General features: G+C 58.6%; 1 protein-coding gene across 3 annotated transcripts in view; it reads right to left on the bottom strand.

Annotated features, from left to right (window-relative positions):
• The window catches only part of PIEZO1 (piezo type mechanosensitive ion channel component 1), a 56,529-nt gene that overhangs the window by 16,944 nt on the left and 15,132 nt on the right, over positions 1-24,453 (bottom strand). For all 3 annotated transcript variants that reach the window (XM_043435215.1, XM_043435213.1, XM_043435214.1), the window contains exons 2-11: positions 10,743-10,838; positions 6,182-6,310; positions 5,117-5,174; positions 4,855-4,993; positions 2,093-2,261; positions 1,733-1,946; positions 1,459-1,630; positions 1,262-1,375; positions 1,093-1,183; positions 158-258 (exon numbers count right to left, since the gene is read on the bottom strand). In XM_043435215.1, the coding sequence (XP_043291150.1) occupies positions 158-258; positions 1,093-1,183; positions 1,262-1,375; positions 1,459-1,630; positions 1,733-1,946; positions 2,093-2,261; positions 4,855-4,993; positions 5,117-5,174; positions 6,182-6,310; positions 10,743-10,838 (1,283 nt within the window). The remainder of the gene's footprint in view (positions 1-157; positions 259-1,092; positions 1,184-1,261; positions 1,376-1,458; positions 1,631-1,732; positions 1,947-2,092; positions 2,262-4,854; positions 4,994-5,116; positions 5,175-6,181; positions 6,311-10,742; positions 10,839-24,453) is intronic.

Here is a 24,453-nt window from a genome sequence, read left to right as displayed (position 1 = left end):
GTGGCTGGTGGCTGGCCTGGACGGCTTGTGGCCCAGCAGGCAGGCCACAGTCCCACCCACTTCTGGTGACAAGGCACCAGGCCACCATCCTCTCCTGGAACGCTGTGGGAGCCCGTGGGAAGGCCCAGCCCCAGCTGGTCCAGGCCAGCGCCCTTACCATCATGGCAATGAGGGCACACACGTAGCTCTGGTCCATGATGAGGTGACCCAGGCCGTGCAGCGGAGACGTCTCCTTTGGCTCAACCAGCCGGGGGTATGCTAGGGTGAGGGCAGGGGTCACAGGTGAAGCAGGACCCCCGCTGGGGAGGCTCCAACATCATTAGGCCAGAGCCCCTCACCCACACCTGACTCAGCCCCCAAGTGCAGACAGTGCTGGAGCCGCAGCCTGGGGTGGGGGCAGGGGGAGCCATGCTCAGCACAGTCTCACAGGGGCTCTGGGGGCAGAAAAGGGCCCAGGCTCCTGTCTGACCCTGTTCCCAATGCATCGTGGGACCCTGGCCCATCCTCGCCCCCCTCCCGGCCTTGGTTTCAAGACTCTAGAGGGATGGGGTGGACGAGCTGGCCTCAGTCCCTCCAGCTCTGTGAGTGCCCACATCCCCCAAGGCCAGCAGCTTCATCCCCTGCTTTGTAAAATGGAAATTGAGGCTTAGGGCAAAAGAAAAGAAAGAAAAAGCACCCAGGAAAAACGCCCAGACCTGCCCTGGGGACACAGAGCCAGCCCAAAACAGAGCAGCGAATAACTCTGGGACTGAGAGGCAGGCAGACAGGCATGGGAGATTCCTGCAGGGTCTTGGGTCTGTTAGTGAATGAGTAAGTAAGTGAAAGTCGCTCAGCTGTGTCTGACTCTTTTTGACCCCATGGACTATACAGTCCATGGAATTCTCCAGGCCAGAATACTGGAGAGGGTAGCCTTTCCCTTCTCCAGGGGATCTTCCCACCCCAGGGATTGAATCCAGGTCTCCCGCATTGCAGGTGGATTCTTTACCAGCTGAGCCATGAAGGTCTGTGGGCAGTCCCAAAGAGGGGTGCAGCTAGAGAGGCTGACACGGAAAGGCCGCCAGGGGGCAGCACTGCATGGCTACATATACTTACAGGGCCGCTGCTGGACGGCGCTGTGGCCAGTGAGGTCATGTACGATGCAGTTGTCCTCGGGGTCTGGTGTTGTGGGAGCGGGCATTGTGTGCTGTAGACAAGCCAAGCCCATGAGCCAAGCCCATGGGCAGGGGGGTGCCGGCCCCATCTCTCAGTCCCGACCCCTCACCTGGGCAGCCCCTTCCTCCTTGATGGCCACAACCCTGGCCTGACCCTGGGGCCACTGGTCCACCTCGGTCAACTCCACCTCCCGTGCGTCATCGTCTCCGGCCGCCTCCTTCCTCTGTGGAGACCAGAGGTGAGGCTCAGCCCCCTCGCCCTGGCTCAAGGGGGTGGGGGATGCAGGGCGCTGGCCTGGGTGCTCACCTGGTCTGCAGGCTGGCGGGCGTGGAGCTTCAGGAGAGAGGTCACCGTGTAGCAGAGCAGCAGCAGGATGCCGGGGCTCACATACACGGGCCAGTCATGGTCGGCATTGATGACCAGCACGTTGGGGCTGGAGCAGTTGGTGGGGGCCACGAAGTCCTTGAAACCAAACACCCTGCCCAGAAAAGGCGTGTTGGTGACTGTGGCAAGGGTTTCACGGGTACCGGGTGGGCAGGGCTAGGGCAAGGGCAAGGCGGTGCCTGGGGTGAGCCCTCACCTGGCCCAGATGCTGGCAGGTGGGAGAGTGGTCTGGGCGAGAGGCGTCTGGTAGCAATAGAGGCAGATGAGATGGCCGGTGCCAAAGCAGCCCACCATGACGCAGAGTGTGTTGAAGCCCAAGGGGCTGATGGGAAAGTGACAGGCCCACCAGGTGCCAATGGCCAGGAAGAGCAGGAAGTAGACACTGGAGAAGGCTGAGGGGTGGGCGATGCCTGCGGGCCAGGCAAGGGCACACAGGGTCACTCCTGGTGGCGGTGGCTTGACCACCGTCTCGCCGGCCAGTGGGGAGCTTGGCTGCTGAGACCCCTCCTAGTGTGGTGGTCAGAGGTGGGGTCCCAGCCCCCTGCCCACTGGGTACCTGCCAGTGCGAGCAGCACGATGGCCAGCGTCCGCCCAGCTGCCACGAGCAGCCAGTGCGCTGTGATCCGGAACCGGGCAGCCAGCCGAGATCTCCGCGTGGGGGACAGTGCAGGGGCTTCCTGCAGCTCCCCCAGGGAGCCAGCGTCTGCTTCCTCACTGTCATCATCCTGCCAAGGTCATGGGAAGGGCAAAGGTCAGGTACGTGGTAGGGGAGAGGGGAGGGGGAGGAGGGAGGGAGGAGCCCACCCCCGTGGCCATCTCCCTGGCCCCCCTCCACACCCACTGCTGGCCCTCTGAGGTCACAGGGCCACCAGCCTGTGTCCAGCAGTGCTGCCCTCCATGCCTGGTCTGCCCACCACCTTTCCACGGCCTCGCAGCCCTGGAGGCCTTCCTGGAGGTGGCCCACTGCGGCAGTGATACATTCCTGCCAAGGCCTGGCACTCAGATGACCCAGGTGCCCCTCAGGTGCATCTTCCTTATCTCCCACCTGTGCCGGGGGCCCCGAGGACAGCCCAGGCCACAGGCTCGTGCATCCGTGCCCCATGCCCCTGGCCTGAGAGTGCCCCAGTGGGGACACATGGCAGGGCCACAGGTGCCCCTCACTCTACAGTCACAGAGCAGCTCCACACCCTACTCCTGGCCCACAGCACTTTCCTTAGCAATGGAGGCTTGGGGGTGGGGGGACTCAGGTCATACTGCCAGGGGAGACTGCGCCCAGAGGACAGTCTACCCTCATTCTGTTGCCTGTGGGCATTCTCTGCCCTCACTGTGCAGAGTGAGGTGGGCCTCCTGGGTGTCCCTGGCCAGCCCTTCTGGCCTCACCTGTCCGCAGGCACGGAGACCCACCAGGGCCTGTCTCCTTGGCCCTGCCTCAAGGTTTCCCAGAACAGACTGTTTCCTGGAATCGGGGAGCCGGAAGGAGGCAGAAAGAACAGCCTCTGTGTTGGAAGCCCAGGCCCTGGGTCCCCACCTGTGACATGGGCGCTGGCCTGTGCCTCACCTGCCCTGGCCAAGGCAGCCCTTGGCGTCCAGGCTGAGAGCATGGGGGAGCCAGGAGCCCTGGTCACACCCCAGCTCCACATCTCCCAGCTGGGCAGCCTCGGCAAGCCCCCTAACCTCTCTGAATCCATCTTCTGCCTGTCAAACGTAGGTGGGGAGCTGGGCAGGCCCCAGGGAGTGCTGCTGGGCTGTGTCTGTTAGTGCGGAGGGGACAGGCCAGGGCAGGAGGCCCAGCCTTGTGGTCAGAGCAGTACCCAGGGTCCCCCTGTTATGTCCTGGAACGAGGGTGTGGGGTCAGCCCTGGAAGGCACTGTAGCCAGGCCTGAGCTCACTCCACCCACAGCCTGGCCCCAGCCCTGGGAAAGCTGCTGTGGAAAATGAGCGCTTCTGGGTGTGGGAAGAACAGAAGCAGCTGCTGGGCAAAAGGACAGGTGCTGGGGGCCGCTAGCAGCATCCAGCCTGCCTCGGCCAGTCCCCCAGGCCGCACCCCCCACCGCAGCCCATCTGAAATGCAGGACAGGCATGGATACATGTTTGCCAAGTTGGGATGGGCGCATGTACGTGGATACATGCGCAATGGCCCTGCCAGGTGGTGTCGTCCACAAGGGGCGCTGTGCCTGCTTCTGCCTCAGACCTTAAATGCTGGGTGCCTGTGATGCCTTGCTCTGAGGTCCGAGGGGTGATGGGAAGCGTGGAGTGGGGGGCTGGCCCCTCCCTCTGCCCCAGGCATGGGGAACCAGCCAGCCCCTTCCCGGCGGAGCTGTTCCTGGAAGCCCTGGCTCTGCTAACGAGGAAACCAGAGGCTACTCTGGCCCCTGTGCCCGCCAGTGCCATGCGCCATAGGGATGGAGGGAGCTGGCCAGTCAGGGGACTGCCCCAGCCCCCACTCGACCCCCACAAGTACCTGGAAGAGCCGCTTGACCTCCAGGCCCCATCTCCTCTGTGAAATAGGGGTGCCAGCCTTGCCCCCCAGGACTCAGGGGATGGACAGTCAGTGGCAGGCTGAGCCCCACCCCAGCCCACAATGGGAAGCACCCCCCTCTGGGGACTGAGGCCCTCATTTTCACAAGCATCAGCAGCCTGACCAGAGGACACTGGGGCTAAGGGTGTGAGCCTGTGTCCCCCACCGCCTCCTGGGCAGGGACCCTATATCACAGACCTGACCCAGTCCTGGAGACCAGGTCCTACTGGACAGAGGCTGAGGCCAAGTGTGGGACCCAAACAGGGCTCAAGACTTCAGCCCCCGTGCAGGAACAGGAGAGCTGAGCCTTCAACCAGAGGACACGGAGGGAAGACCCAGGGTGGGACCCAAAGGACTCTGATGCAGGGCCCTGCTCTAGGTCTCCAGCTACATAGCCTCTGCCCCATCCACAAGCCCACTGATGCCCTCACTGTGGGTGGGGCTCCTCAAAGATCCGTCTGTCAGTCCATCCATCAGTCCCCAGGTGCTCCTTGGCCAGCACACACGGCCTCCAAGCACCAGATTCCCTGTGGCCTGCAGCCTTGAAGACCCTCCATAGGAGCAGCTCTTGGGGCAGATGCTGCCTGCATCCCCCGCACGTGCTGGGACCATGCGCTGCGATGCCAGTGCCCCTTGAGACATGCACTTGACCTCTCCGCTGGTGTCATGTCTCTCCACAGTAGGCACATACAGGCTTTTACAACTAAAATGTCCATGTTTGTTTAAGAAAAGAAAAGAAAGAAAGAGGACGTACAACGGTCCTCAAATGGCTGGAACCCGGGGTGCCCCACAGCCCTCACCGACTCCTGGACGTGCTGGCTGCGCCGGGCTGTCCTCGTGAGGCGCCTGCAGACCCCAAGGCACAGGGAGGAGACCACTAGGATGCCCAGGTCAGGGGCCACCAGGCGGATGGCATTGGGAATGTCTTTCAGGTCCAGCCTGTGGAGGGCAGGGAGAGTCCATGGTGGGCTTAGGGGGGCTGGGGCTGGTGGGGGCATCCCAGGAGCTGAAGACCCCCACCTCAGGCCCAGGAAATCCCCAAGGGAGACTGAGGACTCTCACCTTGTGACCCCAATATGCCGGGAGATGGTGTCCCAGGTGATGGTGTCCCAGGGGCTGCCTGCAGAGAGACGTGGGGGATCCAGGTCAGGCAGGTGGATGTCAAGAAACCCCCTCCTTGTGGCCAAGAGGCCCTCCACCCCTCAAGCCACAGGTCCCCAGGTATTCAGGGATGCTCGAGAATGCTGCCTATGCTGGTGGGGAAACTGAGGCCCAGCCAGGGAAAGTCTGATAGGTCAGAGGCCTGTTAGTTCTGCCTGGCAGAATGGGGCTCACAGCACAGCTGGGAGCTGTTTGTCTGTGGTGGGCTCTTAGGTCTGCTGGCCAAAGCCGACCGCTCCTTGGGAGGCAGGGGGACCCACATGGGAAGCCTGGTCTCAGAGCCACCAGGACCAGAGGGCCCTTGAGGCACCTGACTTCCAGTCTCTAAGCTGTGGGAGACACATGATCTTCACAGAATGAAAATGGGAAGCTGGGTGGGATATCCTGCCCGCCACAATCCAGGTGGGACATGGAGGTGGGAAACCCCTCTCTGAGCAGTGGGGATGGGAGCCCAGGGCTCCTTCATCTGCACACTGGGGTGCTGGAGTCAGTGGAGGTGGAAGGGCTGGGTGCCAGTTGGAGAAGAATCTCCACAGGGTGAAAGGGTACAGGGTACAGGACGGTGGGCAGGCAGCTCACCAGGTCTGCTGGCACCCCTGTCCCCCCAGCCTAGCCTCCATGCCTCCAAAGGCTCAGGAGGAAGATGTGAGCAGGTGGGGCCTGAGAAGACCAGGGCTGTCTGGTGAGCCAGACACCAGGCTCGGTTCAGTGCTGCCAGTGCTCAGCCCAGCCCCTGTCGCTGGGGCAGTTAACCTGGGCCCATTTGCACTGGATATAAACAATGGATAGACACTCAGAGGTAGAAAAAGCCTGGGTGAGGCAGGGTGGCCCTGAGGCTGGCTGACCTTTCCAAAGAGTGTGAGGCTCCCCAACCCTGCCCAGGCCCTCTGGTGGCTCAGGGAGACCACTGGCTCTCCCCAAGGCCTGCTGCCCTCAAGCATCCCCCCAGGCCCCCTAGTGACTCACAGCTTGGTGAGTCCAGGAAAAGCTGGTCCAGGCGGGGCACAGTATGCAGGCATATCTGGAAGGTAAGGTGGGCTGCCAAGAAGAAGAGGCTGAAGCCCAGCAGGGCTCGGAGGAGGCGGCCAGTGTGACCTGCAGGCAGAGTGGGCAGGGGTAAGGCCAGCACACAGCTGGGTCTGCGGGGGTATGGGGAGGGGGAGACCAGTCAAGGCCAGTCAGCCCTGGCTGTCAGCCCTGAGCCAGGCTGTATCCACCAGCCTAGCATGGACCCAGGGTCTGTCAGCAGAGAACTCAGGCAGCACACCCCTCCCATACCATCCCACTGACCACTCACAGCTGCCCCATGGTCCCGGACTATGACGACCTCACTTTACAAAGAAATGGGCACAGAGAGATGAAGTCACTTGCCCATAGTCATACAACAAGGAATCAGTGGAGTACAGCACACCCAGCCTGCCAGTGCTTGAGTCTCGCCCCCTACTTGGGGCATGGGGCATGGGGGGTAGAGCCAGCGCAAGAAGGAAAGGCCCCCTCAGGCTGGGGGCCACCTTCAGGTCTGGTCACGTATCCAGCAAACATTTGTGTTGCTACTTGGCCCTGACAGCATGGTAATGCGTCACCCCCAATGTGGGCTGAAAGCATGCACCATGCAGGGAAGACCCTGCCCAACACTCAACCACATGGCTTATCAAACCTACCCACAGAACAAAGCCTCAGATTCCTAGAGGCGACTGTACCCCAGGAATTCACATGATGGATGGAGGGACAGACGGAGGGATGGATGATGGCTGGATGGAGGGGAAGATACACTGGATGGATGAGAGGATGTATCGCAGGAATGGATGGGAGATGGATAGATGGATGAATGAATAGATTAGAGAAGGGATGGATGGTGGAAGATCAATGAGAAGACAGAGGATGGGAAGTTGGATAAATGGATGGGCAGCTGTGATTATGGACAGATGAAAGGATTGGATGGATGAGAAGATGGATGGATAGATAGGAGGACAGAGAGATTAATGGATGGGTATGGATGGATGGATGGATAGAAGGATAGAGAGGTGGTTGAATGGATGGAAGGATGGATCAACAGGTGGAGGATGGATATACAAGTGAATGGGTGGGTGGGAGGATGGGTGGATAAATGGAATGATGGATGGAGAATGAGAGGGTAGTGGGATGGCTGACAGCAGTGTTGGGTGAGGCCAGGGGGCAGCTCTAACTTCAGAGGGTGGAGGGCAGTCAGGCTGGTATGGGGCTCCTGAGAGGGTGGGGCGGTATGTGGGGGTCCTGGGCCACCCACTGCAGTAGCTGGAAGCCCTGCCTGCCCCTCCCCTCAATCTGGGGTCACTCATTTGGTCATGTGAGGCCTGCAGGGGACAGGGAGAGTGGTGGAAGGATGGAGCCCTGCCTCTGTGGGCAAGCAACCCCCACCTCTGTTGTGCAGGGGAGGGGGTCACACAGAAGCGTTTCCTCCTGAAGGAGCCAGGGCTCCACTCAGGCCAGAATCTCTGGAAAAGCAGGAAATGGGGCTGGGAGGCTGGGGCTTCTGGCGTGGAGGAGAGGGAACTTGTTGGGGTGCAGAGAGCATCTGACCAGAGTGGGCACTGGGGCTCAAGCCCCAAACCTTCCTGATCTAACCACTCAGTCTCCAAATACTCCAAGACAGCCCCACTCCCACAACCCTGTTCTGGGGCAGCCTGGGACCCCTGTGGTTGCGGTGCCCACCTGGGCCCAGTTCTGACACCACGATGAGCTGCTGGTCGACCTCACCCTCCCAACATGAACTGGGTGAAGGATGCCAAGGGAAGAGGAGTCCCCTACTCATCCAAGGCCCTGTCACAGGGAGGATGGTCTGGAGGTGGGGGGCAGAGAGGGACAGGGCCAGGGGAGGTCAGAGCCTGAGCTCGAGGCCCTGGGAATCTGCTCTGCCATGCCTAGCACGTTGTCTGCCCACAGGCAGGAGGGCACAGCTCTCGGGAGGACGACAGAGCCTCTCATCCCCTCGTCCAATGAGCACAGGGTCCTCCTGGTGCGCCATTCTGTGACATGAACGAGGCCTGCTTGCCAGGCCCTCCTGTCCATGGCCCCCAAGTCAGAGCAGAGCTCAGGACTCCAGGGCAGTCACCCTCTCCGGACAGCAGCTGCAGGGCCAGGTGTTACTCTAAGGCAGGGGCTGGCTCCTCAAGTCCCTGTTAATCAGGGCACGGGAGCTGACCCTCGGGACTCCCTGAAACTTCTGCTGTAGCTGTGCCCTGCTGGGGCACATAGCTCATGGTGCTGGCAACGTGACTGAGGAAGAGCTGGAACTTTCCTGAGGACGCACTGAACTGGGCACCTCTCTGCCCAGCACAGGGAGCTGGTGTTAAGCTGACACCCACATGAGGATAGAGCCAGGAATCAGCACCCACAGGGGACCCAGGCAGCCTCAGACCTTCCACCCAGAGCCGGCACCAAGGCCCAGCTGCAACACTACCGTGACCCTGTGGCCAGGCACTCAGGCATGGATGGGCCTCACATTTTCCTCTCTCCCACCCGGAAAAACCCAGCAGCCTCTCTGACCCTGAAGGGCCTCTGAGGCCGGACAGATGGACAGAGGAAGGTCAGGCAGGCACGTCTTCCCAGCACCGTGACCCTTCCCCACTCTGGACTCCTGCCCTGGCTGAGAGCCTGTGCTTCTCCCAGTGCCAATTAGAAGAAAGTGTTCCCCATCACTGCAGGGCATGAAATATGATGGAACCAACAGCTCAGAGCTGAGACCCTGGGAACAGGGTCCACAGAGGAGGGGAGGGCCTGGACTGCCGGCAGTCTCCCCAGGCTGGCCTGAGCTGGGGATTGGGGAAGGGCTGGGACAGCCAGCCGTGGACGGGTGTGGCCTGGGGTCCCCCGTGGCTCCCAGCCCTACACCTGTGTGGGGCCCCTCCCTGAATTCTCCCTGCACTCCACAGTCAGGCCGCCCCACCCCTACCCCCCATACCAGTGCCCATGGGAGCAGAGAGCTTGACCTGGGGGTTCCCACCAGACACCACAGGCTGGGGAGGGGGACCTGTCACCCTGTGGGAGGCAGGATGACACCCCTCCAGGAGAACCCACACCCCAATCCTGGGACCCTGTGAACATTTCCTGATGCAGCAAAGGAGAACCAGGAGTGCCAAGCAGCTAATCTTAAACAGGGGCTGCTCCTAGCCACCCCCACCCAGGGCAGGCCCAGTTTCACTCCAAGGTCCCAACCGTGGAGAGGGGGCAGGAGGGCCCAGAGTGACCAGGGGTAATGATCAACTGTCCATTGCTAACTTGGATGATGGGGAAGGGGCACTGAGCTGAGGAGCTGGAAACTGGAACCAGATTCTCCCCAGATCCCCCAGGAGGGACCAGCCCGGTATTCATCCCAAGAAGCCCATGCTGGACTCTGACCCCCAGACTGGGAGCAGGGACCTGCGGGTGGCTGCTCGGTGTGAGGTGGTCTCTGCAGCCACAGGACACACCTGAGGTCCCGGGCAGCCAGCCTGCTGCCAGCACCTCCCAGGAGCAGCAGGCGTGGGCCTGGCTCCCTACAGCAGTCTTGGCAATCCCCTGGCCCACCAGGCTATTCTTCCATAACCTATGTCAGGAATAGGGTTGGGGTCACACCACTGACAACCTGCTCCCTGGGAACCCTCTTTTAAGCCTGGGCCTCTCTCTTCACTCTTGGAAACCTAAGGGCCTCCCTGCCCACAGGGCACAGAGCCATCCGCTGCACCTGTCCTTACTGAAAAGCCAGGACAAGAGCTGACCCAGAAGTACCCAGAGAGCGGCCGGTGGGAGCCCGGCCTGAAGGGGCTCCTCAACCACGTGCCCGCGCTGTCAGCCTGCAGGTCTGTGTCCTCCTTCACAGGGACCTGTCCTGCTCCACAGGACAGGGGCCAGGGTGCCCTCCTACTCGGGGATCCTCTCCGCTCTCAGCTCCTCTCAGACAAGCCAGTTCTCTGGGCCCCACCGTGCAGACTGCCCTGGGGGCAAAGGCACCCTGACAGGTTTTCCCACCCATCTTGTCCGCCTAGTGGACTCAAAGGCCACCCTCCAGGAGCTCAGAACTAGGTGGGCACCACCGGGCCCCCAGCTACCCTGACAACAAGGTGGTCAGAGCAAAGCCACTGCCCCATAGAGCTCCAAGCACACATGGATGGAGCCTGAGTCCACAGTGGGGCAGGGGCGCTGGTAACGTGGCTGGACTTAAGGGTTGGCCAGAGCCGTTTTGGGCAGACGGGCTGCAAGGTCAGCGCTGGGACCGGGGAGGGGTCAGGGGAGGGACCTGGCAGGAAGGTGGCTCAACCCATGGCCGGGGGAACATGGCATGGGCCCTGCACAGGAGATCAGAACAGAGATCTGAAACAGCCAAGGGTCCACCATGAAAAATGAACCTGGGACCACTCATCCTTCACCAGTGGCTCTTCAACCACAGAGAACATAACCCCTGCCCGGTTCAGCCACAGCCCCAACTCTCCCCTGCCCCGGGCATCTGGAGAAAGAGCTCTGAGACCCCAGAATCCACACCCCACCCCCACCGAGCCCTGCCCACCCTTACCTCGGATGCTGTGCCGGGAGGGGCCCGGGAACCAGGGCAGCAGCAGCAGGAACAGCAGGTAGACCAGGGAGAGCGCATTGACCCGGAACAGGCAGGCTGCAGAGGAGACGGGACAGTCATCAGGGCCGCTCGGGGAGCGAGGACAGCCAGCCCCACACCCTGGCCACTGCCCCGAGCCTCCCCGCCACGGGTGCGGCGCTTGTCACCTCAGGAGGCTGCCCACCTCCCTCCATGCGTGAGCAACCGTGCTCAGTGCAGGACGGGCCACCTGCCCCGGGAGCCCCGAGTCTGACCTACGACGGGCTCTGTTTGCACCAGGCAGGGGGCTCTCGTACTGCACGTGTCATAGGACTCGCCCTGCAGAGCCGCCCCCCCACACCCCCCTCCCCCTGCCCAGGGTCAATACTGAGGTCATGACAACCTCCCCACTTGTTTTCTCTCCTTTGTAAGACTTTATGTCTCCAGCCAACACACAGCACGGCTGACTTTGCAGTCTAGCTCTCTAAATCTCCTCCCTCCTGCCCAGCTTCCACTTCCTGGACATCCGTGTACACCCACTGGGGCCGTGGCCATGTCCCCCATCATGTCTCCCAGGGGAACCACAGCATGCATCCCTTCAAGCCACGGCACGCATCCACAACTTACTCCTGGAAGCCTCCCCAACGCCATCCTGACAGAGTGCAGCAAATGCTGGGATTGGAGAGGCTGGGGAAATGCCAAGTGTCCCAGCTCAGGGCTCATCACCCAGAAACCAGCCCTCTCAGCCTTTCCCAGGGGCCTGAGAGGAAGCTGGGCCAGGAAAGCCCAGCTAGCAGCCCAGAGGGTACTGGTAACCCTAAAAGCAGCCCCCGGCCTGGAGCCACCTCTGCCCATTCTGCTCCTCAATCCACTGGGCCCCAGTGACCTGGCCCTGCCCACTCCCCCCCCAGCCCAGGACAGAGTTGATGGCTGTGGGTGCCAGCACCCACCACAGACACAACCTCACCCCCAGACGGTCCAGCTTCATGGCCCTGTCATCGAGACTGAGCAGAGTGGCACAGGGGTAAACTCACCCCCAGACTGGCCTCCCAGGGGGTGCTATCCCACTTCCACTCTCAGCCCCTCAGGCCCCCAGGTGGGGACCATGAACCCAGCAACAGCTGGACCTCTGCTTAACAGCCCTCTGGACATCCTGGGCCAAGACAAGCTGACCTGAACCCGGCCACACCATCTCCCCAGAGCAGTCAGCAGGACCAGGTGGGGTGTTCAGCCCCCAAGCCCTCCAACCACCCCAGCAACAAGGTAACCTGGAGAACCATACTGGAAGAGCTGCAGCCCTGAACTCTGATCAGCAGTCCTCCTTTCTGGACACCACCACGCTCTCCCACTCCACAGAGCGCCCTGACACTAAGCTGCCTCTTTCCATGAGGTCCACTAGCCATAGCGACCGGCTCAGTCAAAGTCTAAAGCTACTCACAATTACACATTTGCATAAAAAAAAAAAAAATCAATCTGATTTGGCCTGAGAAGACCAGGGAAAAGCATTTATGACAAAGGCTTCTAACATTCTGTTCTGTTTTCCAGGGCCGCACTTTTACCCTCTGGGCTCTGCCCCCTGCACCCACAGCACCAGCCAAGTGATGTCCACCCATCTGACCAGGTAAATTTCCTCCTAAGGGTGCATCCACTCCTAAGGTGGTCTCTGTACTGAGGTGTTCCTGTTCTGATCCGCCAGGGACAACAGCGCTGGACAAGCACTCGAGCCCCTTTGACAGGTGTGCACAGGCCAGTGATAGGGGGGCTAACTCAGTGCAGCCCCGGGGAGCTCCTGGCTCTGATGCTGACCCTGAGCTGGAGGGATGGTGTTGGGGGAGATGGAGTCAGCGCTTCATGACACGGGCTGCAGCCTGGAAGACGCAAGGTTCTGGAGGTGGTGGTGCCAGTTGCACAATGCTGAGAATGTAATTAAAGTCATTGAACTGTCCACTTGAAAATGGTTAAGCAGGGGACTGCCCTGGTGGTACAGTGGTCAAGACTCCGCACTCCCAATGCAGGGCGCAGGGGTTCCATCCCTGCTTGGGGAACTAAGACCCTGCATGCTGCACAGTGTGGTCAAATAACTAAATCAGTTAATTAAATGGTTAGGATGGTGAATTTCATTTTATGTGTATTTTACCAAAATAAAAGAATAAATGGTCCCAGAAATCAGTGAAGGATCTCAGACCAGAACCAGAAGGGCAGGGGCCACCCCTCCTCTGCCACCAGTGGGGCCACAAGGCATGCGGGGCTGGGCCTCTGCCCCTTCCCCAGCCCAAGCAGAAGGAAAAGAATCTAAAAGCTCCTTCTGCCAAAAGCAGGAAATCAGAGACGAAGGGTCAGAAGGGAGGGCGTGGGAAGACAGGACGGACACGGTCACCCATGTGGGTGCTGCCGGGCACTGCCCCACCCTGGGATGGTTGCCAGGCACCAGAGTTCACATAGGGCCTGCCCTGGAGCGGGGGACAAGGACCCCTCAGTCATTCATTAATTAGATGCAGAGCTGTCGGCCCAGGGGGAGTCCTGTGTCCATGGGGATATGGCAGAGAGCTAGAGAAAGAGAGTGCCCTAGGTGGTGCTAGTGGTGAAGAACCCTCCTGCCAATGCAGGAGACATAAGAGACACGGGTTCCATCCCTGATCAGAAAGATCCCCTGGAGGAGGGCATGGCAACCCACTCCAGTATTCCTGCCTGGAGAATCCCATGGACAGAGGTGCCTGGCCAATTCAGAGGGTCACAAAGAGTCAGACACAACTGAAGTGACTTAACACGCATCATGCACTGCCAATACAGATGAGGAGCGACCTTGGGGTGTCCGGGAGTACAGCCAGCTGCTGGCCCCGCAGAGACGGGCTGAGAGATGGTGCCCCACCAGGAAACTGGCACCACAGGCAGTTGGTGCCCGGACAAGCCCTGGACTTGACCCAGGGGACGTGAGCTGGGAACGCAGCCCAGGGGTTGTGGACCCACTGGCCTCCAGCCCCAGCAGGGCAGCCCTGGGCCAGGATGAGAGAGGCTGAGGTCACATTCCCAGACCACCTCCCCTTCCTGTTATCAGGGCCTGGGGCGAGAGGCTAGCAGAGCAAGAGTGACAGAGGGCCGGCCTGGACACAGGGACTAGAAGCAAACTGGCCTCTCGGGGGAAGCCAGGCTGGCTCCCGCATGCTCCCTTGTTCAAAGGAAAAATCAGGTGCCCAGGGGGAAGGGTGTTCAGATGGGACACCAGGACTTGGGTGCAGACTCCTGGCTGTATACCCGCCCTTGGAGTCACTGGTCTAAATGACAAGGACATGGTCTCACTGTGACTCTATGACCAGGAGACTCAGGGCATCTGAGCAGGCTGCCTGGAGGAGGCACTGCTTTTGGTCTTGAAGGCCAACTAAGACTCGGGAGGTTTGGGTCGGCCCCAGCTTCCACAGAGAAGGAAGATGCTCAGCTGGGGAGGCGGTGGGGACATTCTGAGAAGGGGGACAGGCTGCTCTGCCCAGGCAGCTCCCACCTCCCCGTGAGAGCTTCGAGAGCTGCCGGCGGTGGCTGGTGACCTCATGGGGGAGATATGCCTTTTCCTGAGCAGGAACAATGGGGTGGGGGAGGGCTGTGCCCGCAGGGCTGTGCTGGCAGGAAAGGCCCCTGCTACCCCTCCCCACTGCTTAACCCTTCAGAGACCCCAGCATGTCCGCCCCTCATCCTGCAGGTGAGGCAAGTGAGGCCTGGGGGGAGAGACGGAGTCCTGGTCTCACTGGTGCCTGGCCAGGAAGGGAGGCGGGGAGGCAGCGTGGAGAGCACAGATACCTGGACACTGTGTGCAGAGCTGGACCCCCCAGTCTGGCCTGCAGGGAGCTGGGGTCCCTGCTGGGGGCTGGACTTGAGAGACCACAGGTCTCCCCGTGGTGCCATGACACAACCCCAAGTCTGACCTGCCCTCCCCGCCAGCTGAGAGACATGGACAGTGAGGCCCCATCCTTCCTGCTCCCACTCCAGCCCTGATTTCCCTGCCTGTAAAGTGGGTGGGGCTACAGCTCAGCACACACCCTCAGGGTCCTCATCATTATCCTCAGAGGGGTCTTTCAGCCCATCTGCAGGGGGGCCCAGGATGAATGAGGCCTGAGCACACCACCTGACTGGTGGAACCCGCACGCAGGATGGCACGGGTGGGTGACCCCGGGGGCCAGCAGGGATGGCAGGAGGAGGCTCAGAGGTCATGACAGACCTGCGTCAGCATCCAAGTTGGAAAGACAGAAGAACTGGGAGAGACCCTGGAGGCCAGCAGTGGGGGACGCACCACAGCCACCACCATGACTGTCCAGGCATTTCCTCTTCAGAGATAAGGAGACAGAGCAAGTCCCAGGTACAGGAGCTGATAGCACTCCCCACTGGGGAAATGGTGTGGGTCTAGGTGGCCCAGGGTGTAGAAGTGGGTGGGTGAGGGTCACTTCCAGGCCAGGCATTAGGACCTGCTGAACCAGCTCTGGAGGACAGCCAGCAGTGGACAGATGGGGCAGGAGGGCTGGGCCAGGACTGGCAGACCTGTGGGGTCAGCTGCGGACAGGGGACCCGGCCAGAAGGCCCGACGTGGGAAACCAGGGCCCGGGAAGAGCTCCCATATCCTCCACCAGGCTGGGGACACCAGGCCCCTTCCAGGGCGGCCAGCACCGTGGCACCCGGAAAAACAGGGAGGAGGATGGGCGGGCGTGAGGCCCAGAGTCCGGGGCGGCTGCAGCTCCCTGGCCCTTCCTACTCTCCCCGCTGGGCTCCTGCTCGAGGTCAAGGGGAGAAGAGCTGTGGGCCTCTGCTTGGGGATCACTTCTGGTGTGAGGCGGCTCAGGAGCACAGAGCCTGCACCCCAGACCACGAAATTCTGCCTTGAGAAACGACTGGAGGAGACCCAGTCCTGCGGGAGACAGGCCGCTCCGGGCTGCTGTCTCCCCAGCCACTGGGTGGGGGTGGGGGTGGGGCTCAAAACCACCCCCTGAGGGGCTGCTGCCGTGGGGACAAAGCCAGATGGGCAGCAGAGAAAACCAGCCAACCCCCGAGGCACCATGCAGGACAGAGGCCGCAGCCGGCAGCCAAGCCCACCACCACTCCTTGTGTAAAACTTAAGTGAGAACAGACACACGCATGTGTAAACATCACAAATGCCCAGAAGAGCCACACCAGCGGAGCCAGTGTTTACCTGCAGAGGAGGGACCTTGCCTGCCCGAGAGTTTCCTCGGGGGTGTGTTACTGGGCCTGTTGGCAGGGTGACCAAGAGGGTGAGACTGGGGGACACACCACAGAGCAGTGGGTCCCCAGGCCCAGGCTGCCCGGTCACAGATGGGGCGGGAGGCTGGGGAGGATGTGCGTCACTGGAGTCCCCAGGCGGTGGCAGGACTAGGCCCAGGGTCTCCTGACCCGACAACGGGCACCCTTGGACCACCTCTCTGCCAGCTCTTCCAGGCAGGGCCGGGCAGGGCCCAGAGGCTCAGAGTCCCCAGGGGACCGCTGCCAGGCCACGACAGCCTCCAGGGCAGGGGTCCCGTCCGAGCCTGCCCTCCCCCCAGGCTGCTGCATCTCCCGCCAGCTTGTTCATTCTGCCTTATTTGGCTTGGAGGAGAAACCCATAAACACTTCCCTGCTCACTTCGGCCAGGGGCCGGTGGGTGGGGCGAAGGAGGAAGAGGAAGACAGAAAAGGGGAGACAGACACAGTGGCACCGGCTGTGCCCTGCCATCTGTGGGGCCGCATGGGCAGCCAGGCCTCACAGTGCCCACGGCAGCGCCCACGGCACTCAGTTGCTGCACCTGCCATCCCCCCCACTCCCCACCAGCCAGGCCCCAACCCAGAGAAGACCAAGGCTTGGATCAGACCCGGCTTTCTGAAGAAGAGGGCAAGGAGATTGGCTGAGGGCCCCCAGTGCCCCCCACCTCAGGGGACAGGAGCCCAGGGCCAGCACAGCCAGTGCGGGTGGCACCTCAGGGCCCCTCAGAGGGTGTGCAGGCAGCTGGGGGGAGAGGGGAGCTAAGGCCCTGCTGCCCAGACCCACCTGCGGCCAAGATGCCGGGCTCTTCAGCCACACTTCCTCCACTGCCCAGTGCCTGCCCCATGCTCCGTCCAGCATGTGCCTGCCTGAGACCCCTTCCCACTGGGGTACCACCTCCACCAGAGCCTGCCCACCTGAGACCCCTTCCCACTGAGGTACCACCTCCACCAGAGCCGGCCCACCTGAGACCCCGCACCCCTGGGGTACCACCTCTGCTGGAGCCCGCCCACCGGAGGGTCGCACGCAGGCATCCAGATGCCCCCTCCACGGCCAGCCTTGGGGTGGCGGGGGCACACTGCATGGCAGGAGGGGTGAGGGCAGCGCAGGGCAGCCTCCTCCAGCCTGGGGACTGAGGAGGGTGGGCCCACAACGCCCTGGAGCCTCAGTAACCTTCACAGGAGTCCCCTTCCCTCCACAGCAGAAGCTGAGGCCGCAGGCAAAAGGAGGCCACAGACACAGCTGTGGGCTCGTAGGGGTGCAGGACGGAGCGAGGGGACAGGAGAGGCCACGGGACACGGTTACCCACCTGGAGCTCTGCCAGCAGCCTGGGCGCCCAGGGCAGGCGGAGGGTTTAACCACCGCGTCCAGGTTTAACAAGCTCGGTGTCCAAGAAACCAGGTTTCACGACTCACCTGAGCACACAGGTGGCCACCCCCTCCCCACAGCACGGGCTCCGGGAAGCATGGTGACCAAACTTCCAACCAGCATGGCCCAGGCTAGGGGAGATGGCGGAGGCCAGGGGTGCTGAGAGAGCTGCTCCTGGAGGTCAGTCATGGGCCTCGCTGGCTGTTTGCAGGCCTCCTGACTCAAAGGAGAGCCGCCCTCAGCCCATTCTCTGCCAGGGAGACATGGGGAAGGGGAACTTTGGCACCTGTGCCCCCAAAGGCTTCTCAGACCCCTTCTCAGAGAGCTCAGCCTTCCCTGAAGACCCTCAAGCACTGCTGGGAATGAGCCGGCCTCCCTAGACCAGGGCCGCACAGCTTCCCCAAAAAACAACTGTGCTCCTGGTCTGTGTCTGGAGCTTCAGGTATTCACTGTGGCCGGGAAGGGTCAGGGCTCCCAGCCCGCCTAGCCCTCCACAATGGAGAGGCCGGATTCCAGGCCAGGGGTGGGAACCACATTCCACAGGGAGGGACAGAGAACCCCTGCCGGGCCCCCAGCCTCCCCAGGGCAGGAGGAGACCTCGCTTATCTCAGTCTCTGCAGGTGGACACTAAGGGAGGACAGAGACTCCCCTCCCACCTCTGCCCGGATGTGGCTTGACCATGCGGCCCTCCCCACCGCCTGGAGCCCAGGGCCTGGCAGACACGTAGGTCACAGCTGGGGCTTCACGGAGGGCCACAGTGGGCAGGTGATGGTCAGCGGCATCCTCAAGGCCAGCAGCCAGCAGGAGGAACCCACCCACCACAAGGGCAGACTGGCTCTGCTGGCCTCTTCACATGGGTCAGCTCTGGGCATGGCTCCCGCCCTCCTGGACTCCCCAGGGACAGCCAGCCCCTGTACCAGCAAGGGCCTCCTGCTGGCCATTTGTCAGGAGCAGAAACTGAGGCCCAGAAGGGCCCACATGCAGACCTCAGGGCCTCCCACAGCCCGCTGCTCTTCCTGTGATCAAGTTCTGACCACCTTCTCCATGCACCAGTCCCACTCAGCCAGGTCTCACCTGCTATCTCCCAGACCCTGTCCCCCAGGCCCCCAGGAGCACCCCAAACCCCATGTACCAACTCACAGGGGATGGACAGGCAGCCCCCAACAACCAGAGTGCCCATGTGCCCCCTGCAACAAGGCGCCTGCCTGAGGGATGCAGACAGAAGCGGCCGTGGTGATGGACAGCATCCCAGGTACTCAGCTCTGCATAAACAAGGACGCTCATGATCTGGGCACTCCCACCCCACCTCGAACCCCAAGCCAATCGATATGGTGGGGTTCCTACAGGGGTGGCCCTGGCATGGGGTCCCCTTGAGATGCCCTGTCCACAGTGCCAGGAGCGGGGTGAGGAGGGGCAGTGCCATACAGGGGACCCTCCTGAGCCAGCACTGAGGCATGTCAGCACTGGGGCCTGAGGTAGCCTCAGCCACCAGCACGCCTCCCAAAGCCTCAGCCAGGGCCTCCCATCCCCGAGCAACCTGAATGGGTCATAAGGTCACAGAGAACGTGGGGAGAACCGGGGAGATGTGAAGCCATGGGAGGTGATGTTCACACGAGTCCTGACAGAGCCTCCCCTCTGGGGTGGGCAGGCCCTGGACCCGGGCATCCTGCACAGACAGAGCTCCAAGGGCTCTCCAGCCAGCGGCCCACATCCTCCCCAAAGTTCTTCACTGTGACCAGATGTGGCAGAACCCGTCCTACAGAGCCGTGGTCCTCCCAGTGGGTTCCCAGGCCACCCCATCACGTCCCCTGTGGATCTGGCAGCGATGCCAGGCTTGCCCAGCCCTGCATGTTGTGACACAGCCCTGTGGGACTTGCCCGCAGAGAGAAGGTTACCCAGACATGGAAAGCAGCAGGTGCGTGGTTCTCCCAACAAAACAGTTACTTGTGGGACCCCCTGCTGCAGCCTAGCCTGACCCTTGGCATCTCGGCAAAGAGTGGCCCCCAAGTGCCCCCAGGAGAACAACAAGCTGCCTACCCGAGCCCTGCATCTCCCACAAGTGGAGGCAACATCCACCGTGAGGCTGGCCTCAGCAGCCGGGGCCGAGGCCATGGGGCCTCTGAAGGCTGAGGCGCTGACTCAGAGCGCCCGCCCTGTGATTCAGCACCCCAGTCCCTCAGTCTCTCCGGTCTGGCTAGTGCAAACAGCTCCAGAGCCTGGTCACAGTCCCCCCACTCTCCAGGGCCTTCCTGGCACCTACTGAGGAATGCCACCCAGCCACCTCAGCTGGCAGGTCAGGGCGGGCTCATTGGCTGGAGGAGGCAGGCTGGCTGGCAAGAGAGGGTCCACAAGTGCCTTCAGAGCCCTGCCCTTCCCATGAGGTGGGAACTGGGGGAGAAGGGTGTCCTTGTCTGTGCATTTATTTATTTTCAATCAGTTTATATTTTAAATTGGGATAAAGCTGCTTTATGATGTGTTGGTCTCTACTGTACAACCATGCGAACCAGCTATACATATACATAATCAAACACCGTCTTCCAACAACACAAGAGACGACTCTACACGTGGAAATCACCAGATGGTCAATACTGGAATCAGGTTGATTATATTCTTTGCAGTCGAAGATGGAGAAGCTCTTATACAGTTGGACAAAATTAGACCTGGAGCTGACTGACTCATATCATGAGCTCCTTATTGCAAACTTCAGCCTTACACTGAAGAAAGCACGGAAAACCACTAGGCTATTCAGGTTTGACCTAAATCAAATTCCTTATGCTTATACAGTGGAAGTGATGAATAGATTCAAGGGATTAGATCTGATATGGTGCCTGAAGAACTACGGATGGAGGTTGGTAACACTGTATAGGAGGCAGTGACCAAAACCATCCCAAAGAAAAAGAAATGAAGAAGGCAAAATGATTGTCTGAGGAGGCCTTACCAATGGCTGAGAAAATAAGAGAAGTGAAAGGCAAAGGAGAAAAGGAAAGATATACCCAACTGAATGCAGAGTTTCAAAGAAGAGCAAGAAGAGATAAGAAAGCCTTCTTAAGTGAAGAATGCAAAGAAACAGAGGAAAACAATAGAATGGAAAAGACTAGAGATCTCTTCAAGAAAACTGGAGATACCAAAGGAATATTTCATGCAAAAATGGGCACAATAAAGGAAAGAAATAGTAAGGACCTAACAGAAGCAGAAGCAATTAAGAAGGGGTGGCAAGAATACACAGAAGAACTGTACAAAAAAGGTCTTAATGACCCAGATAACCATAATGGTGTGGTCACTCACCTAGAGTCAGACAGCCTGGAGTGTGAAGTCAAGTGGGCCTTAGGAAGCATTCCTACAAACAAAGCTAGTGGAGGTGATGGAATTCCAGCTGAGCTATTTAAAATCCTAAAACACGATGCTGTTAAAAGTGCTACACTCAATGTGCCAGCAAATTTGGAAAACTCAGCAGTGGCCACAGGACTGGAAAACAACAATTTTCATTCCAATCCTAAAGAAGGGCAATGCCAAAGAATGTTCAGGCTACCATACAATTGCACTCATTTCACATGCCAGTAAGGTAATGCTCAACATCCTTCAAGCTAGGCTTCAGCAGTACGTGAACTGAGAACTTTCAGATGCACAAGCTGGATTTAGAAAAGGCAGAGGAACCAGAGATCAAATTGCCAACATCCATTGGATCATAGAAAAGCAAGAGAATTCCAGGAAAACATCAACTTCTGTCTCATTGACTATCCTGAAGTCTTTGACTATTCAATTCAGTCGCTCAGTCATGTCTGACTTGCGATCCTGTGGACTGTAGCATGCCAGGCTTCCCTGTCCATCACCAACTCCCGGAGCTTGCTCAAACTCATGTCCATCAAGTCGGTGATGCCACCCAACCATCTTATCCCTCTATTGTCCCCTTCTCCTCCTGCTTTCAATCTTTACTAGCATCAGGGTCTTTTCTAATGAGTCAGTTCTTTGCATCAGGTGGCCAAAGTATTGGAGTTTCAGTTTTAACATCAGTTCTTCCAATGAATATTCAGGACTGATTGACTGGTTTGATCTTCTTGTAGTCCAAGAGACTTTCAAGAGTCTTTTCCAATGCCACAGTTCAAACTCATCAATTCTTCAATGCTCAGCTTTCATTATGGTCTAACTCTCACATTCATAAGTGACTACTGGAAAAACCATAACTTTGACTAAACAGACCTTTGTCGGCAAAGTAATGTCTCTGCTTTTTAATATGCTGTCTATGTTTGTCACAGTTTTTCTTTCAAGGAGCAAGCGTCTTTTAATTTCATAGCTGCAGTCACCATCTGCAGTGATTTTGGAGCCCAAGAAAATAGTCTCTCACTGTTTCCATTGTTTCCCCATCTATTTGCCATGAAGTGATGGGGCTGGAAGCCATGATCTTGGTTTTCTGAATGTTGAGTTTTAAGCCAACTTTTTCACTCTCCTCTTTCACTTTCATCAAGAGGTTCTTTAGTTCCTCTTCACTTCCTGCCATAAGGGTGGTGTCAGCTGCATATCTGAAGTTACTGATATTTCTCCGGACAATCTTGATTCGTTTGTGCTTCATCCAGCCTGGCATTTTGCAGGATGTACTCTGCATATAAGTTAAATAGGCAGGAGTGGATCACAACAAACTGTGGAAAATTCTTAAAGAGATGGGAATACCAAACCACCTTACCTGCCTCCTGAGAAAACTGTATGCAGGTCAAGAAGCAACAGTTAGAATCAGACACGGGAAAACAGACTGGTTCCAAATTGGGAAAGGAGTACGTCAAGGCTGTATATTGTCACCCTGCTCATTTAACTGTATGTAGAGTACATCATGTGAAATCCCGGGCTGGGCGAGTCACAAGCTGGAATCAAGATTTCCAGGAGAAATGTCAATAACCTCAGATATGCAGATGATACCATCTGAATGGCAGAAAGTGAAGAGGAACTAAAGAGCCTCCTGATAAAGGTAAAAGAGTAAAAGCTGGCTTAAAACTCAACATTCAGAAAGCTCAGATAAATGGCAACCAATCCCATCACTTCATGGCAAATAGATGGGGAAACAATGGAAACAGTGACAGACTTTATCTTCTTGGGCTCCAAAATCACTGCAGATGGTGACTGCAGCCATGAAACTAAAAGACACTTGCTCCTTGGAAGAAAAACTGTAACAAACATAGACAGCATATTAAAAAGCAAAGACATCACTTGCCAACAAAGGTCCATATAGTCAAAGCTATGGTTTTTCCAGTAGTCATGCATGGATGTGAGAGTTGGGCCATAAAGAAGGCTGAGTGCCGAAGAACTGATGCTTTCAAATTGTGGTGCTGGAGAAAATTCTTGAGAGTTCCTTGGACTGAAAGGAGATCAAACTAGTCAATCTTAAAAGAAATCAACCCTGAATATTCACTGGAAGGACTGATGTTGAAGCGCCAATATTTTGGCCACCTTATATGAAGAGCAGACTCATTGGAAAAGACCCTGATGCTGGAAAAGACTGAAGGCAGGAGGAGAAGCAGGCAACAGAGGATAAGATGGTTGGATGGCATCACTGACTCAGTGGACATGAGTTTGAGCAAATTCTGGGAGATGGTGAAGGACAGGGAAGCCTGGCATTCTGCAGTCCATGGGTTCACAAACAGTCAGAAATGACTTAGCAACTGAACAACAACAATACATAATCCCGTCCCTCATGGGCCTTCCTCCCACCCCAGCCCCCATCCCGCCCCTCTAGGTCACCACAGAGCACCAAACTGAGCTCCCTGGGCTATAGCGCAGCTTCCCACTAGCTGTCTGTTTTACACATGGTAGTGTATATAAGGCGCTGCTACTCTCCCACTTCAGCCCACCTGCCCCTTCCCTGCTGTGTCTACAGCTCTGTTCTCTACATCTGCGTCTCTATTCCTGTGTTGCAAACAGGTTCATCAGTACCATTTTTCGAGATTCCACATTATGTGTTAATATACATTTGTCTTTCTCTGATCCAATGTGCTCTATATAACAGACTCTAGGTCATCCACATCTCTATGAATGACCCAATTCCATTGCCTTTTATGGATGAGTAGTATTCCATTGTATATACACACACTACATCTTCTTTATCCATTCATCTGTCATTGGACATTTTGGTTGTTTCCATGGTCTGACAATTGTAAATAATGCTGCTGTCAACACTGGGGCATGCCTGGGCATTTAGGTAGGAGGCCCTGTTCATATGTGTGGGTGTGTGTGTGATCAGGAGATGAAAGGGGACATTCACGGCCCTCTGCCCCATGACCATCCTGCTTCTGAGGAGATGGCTGCCCCAGCATGGTGCTGACCCCAGAAGGCACCCCACAAGTGTGTGACTGAGTGGGTGCCAACAGCAGGGAGCAGCTGGAGAACCTGGCCACCCTCTTCACTCAGGTGAGGGTGCTGAGGTCAGGGGATGGCCCGAGGGCCTGGAGGTGTGACCAGAGATATCACATGCCAACCAGCTCATGCAGACTTCTTTTCCTAGAGAGGCAGGCTGGCTGAGAGCTTCTGCAATGGGCCTCAGGCCTGTGAGGTGCTTCATCTCGTGTCTATCAGAAGCTGGAGGACGGCGGATACCTCCTCATAGTAAAGCCTGAGGCCTCCAGGGAAGAAGGAATTCTCCAGCCCCTTCAGAATCTGAATGCCAGACTGCAACACCAAGGCTTGTTCAAATTTCCGCCTGCTGGGCTCCCTGCAAATTTGACTTGTCTCACAATTGTGCAAGCCAATTCTTTAACACAAATCCCTTTCTCTCTCATGAGTGTATATATATGCCTCTTCCGTAAGACACCACACCGCTGTATCCCTCTCTCACTGGCTCTGTTTCTCTGGAGAACCCTGACTGATCCACCAGCTCTCGGGATTCTAGACTGTGAGCCGCTGGCTGACCTGACCGTCTCTGAGGTCTGGGCCCAGGTGGCTGCAGGGCTGGGGCAGACAGGGTGTCAGGGCCCCACTCAAGCTCTGGAAATGCAACAAGCTCAGAGTCACTGAGGGAGAAACCAACACCATCTAGTCCTAACAACCAGCCTGGGCAGGGCGGCTCAGCCTGGTTTCTCTCCCAGGACACCAGCCCCCGGGGCAGAGACAC

This window comes from Cervus canadensis, chromosome 18 (assembly GCF_019320065.1).
Source record: "Cervus canadensis isolate Bull #8, Minnesota chromosome 18, ASM1932006v1, whole genome shotgun sequence".
Taxonomy (NCBI): domain Eukaryota; kingdom Metazoa; phylum Chordata; class Mammalia; order Artiodactyla; family Cervidae; genus Cervus; species Cervus canadensis.
This window is presented reverse-complemented; position numbering and strand designations above follow the sequence as displayed.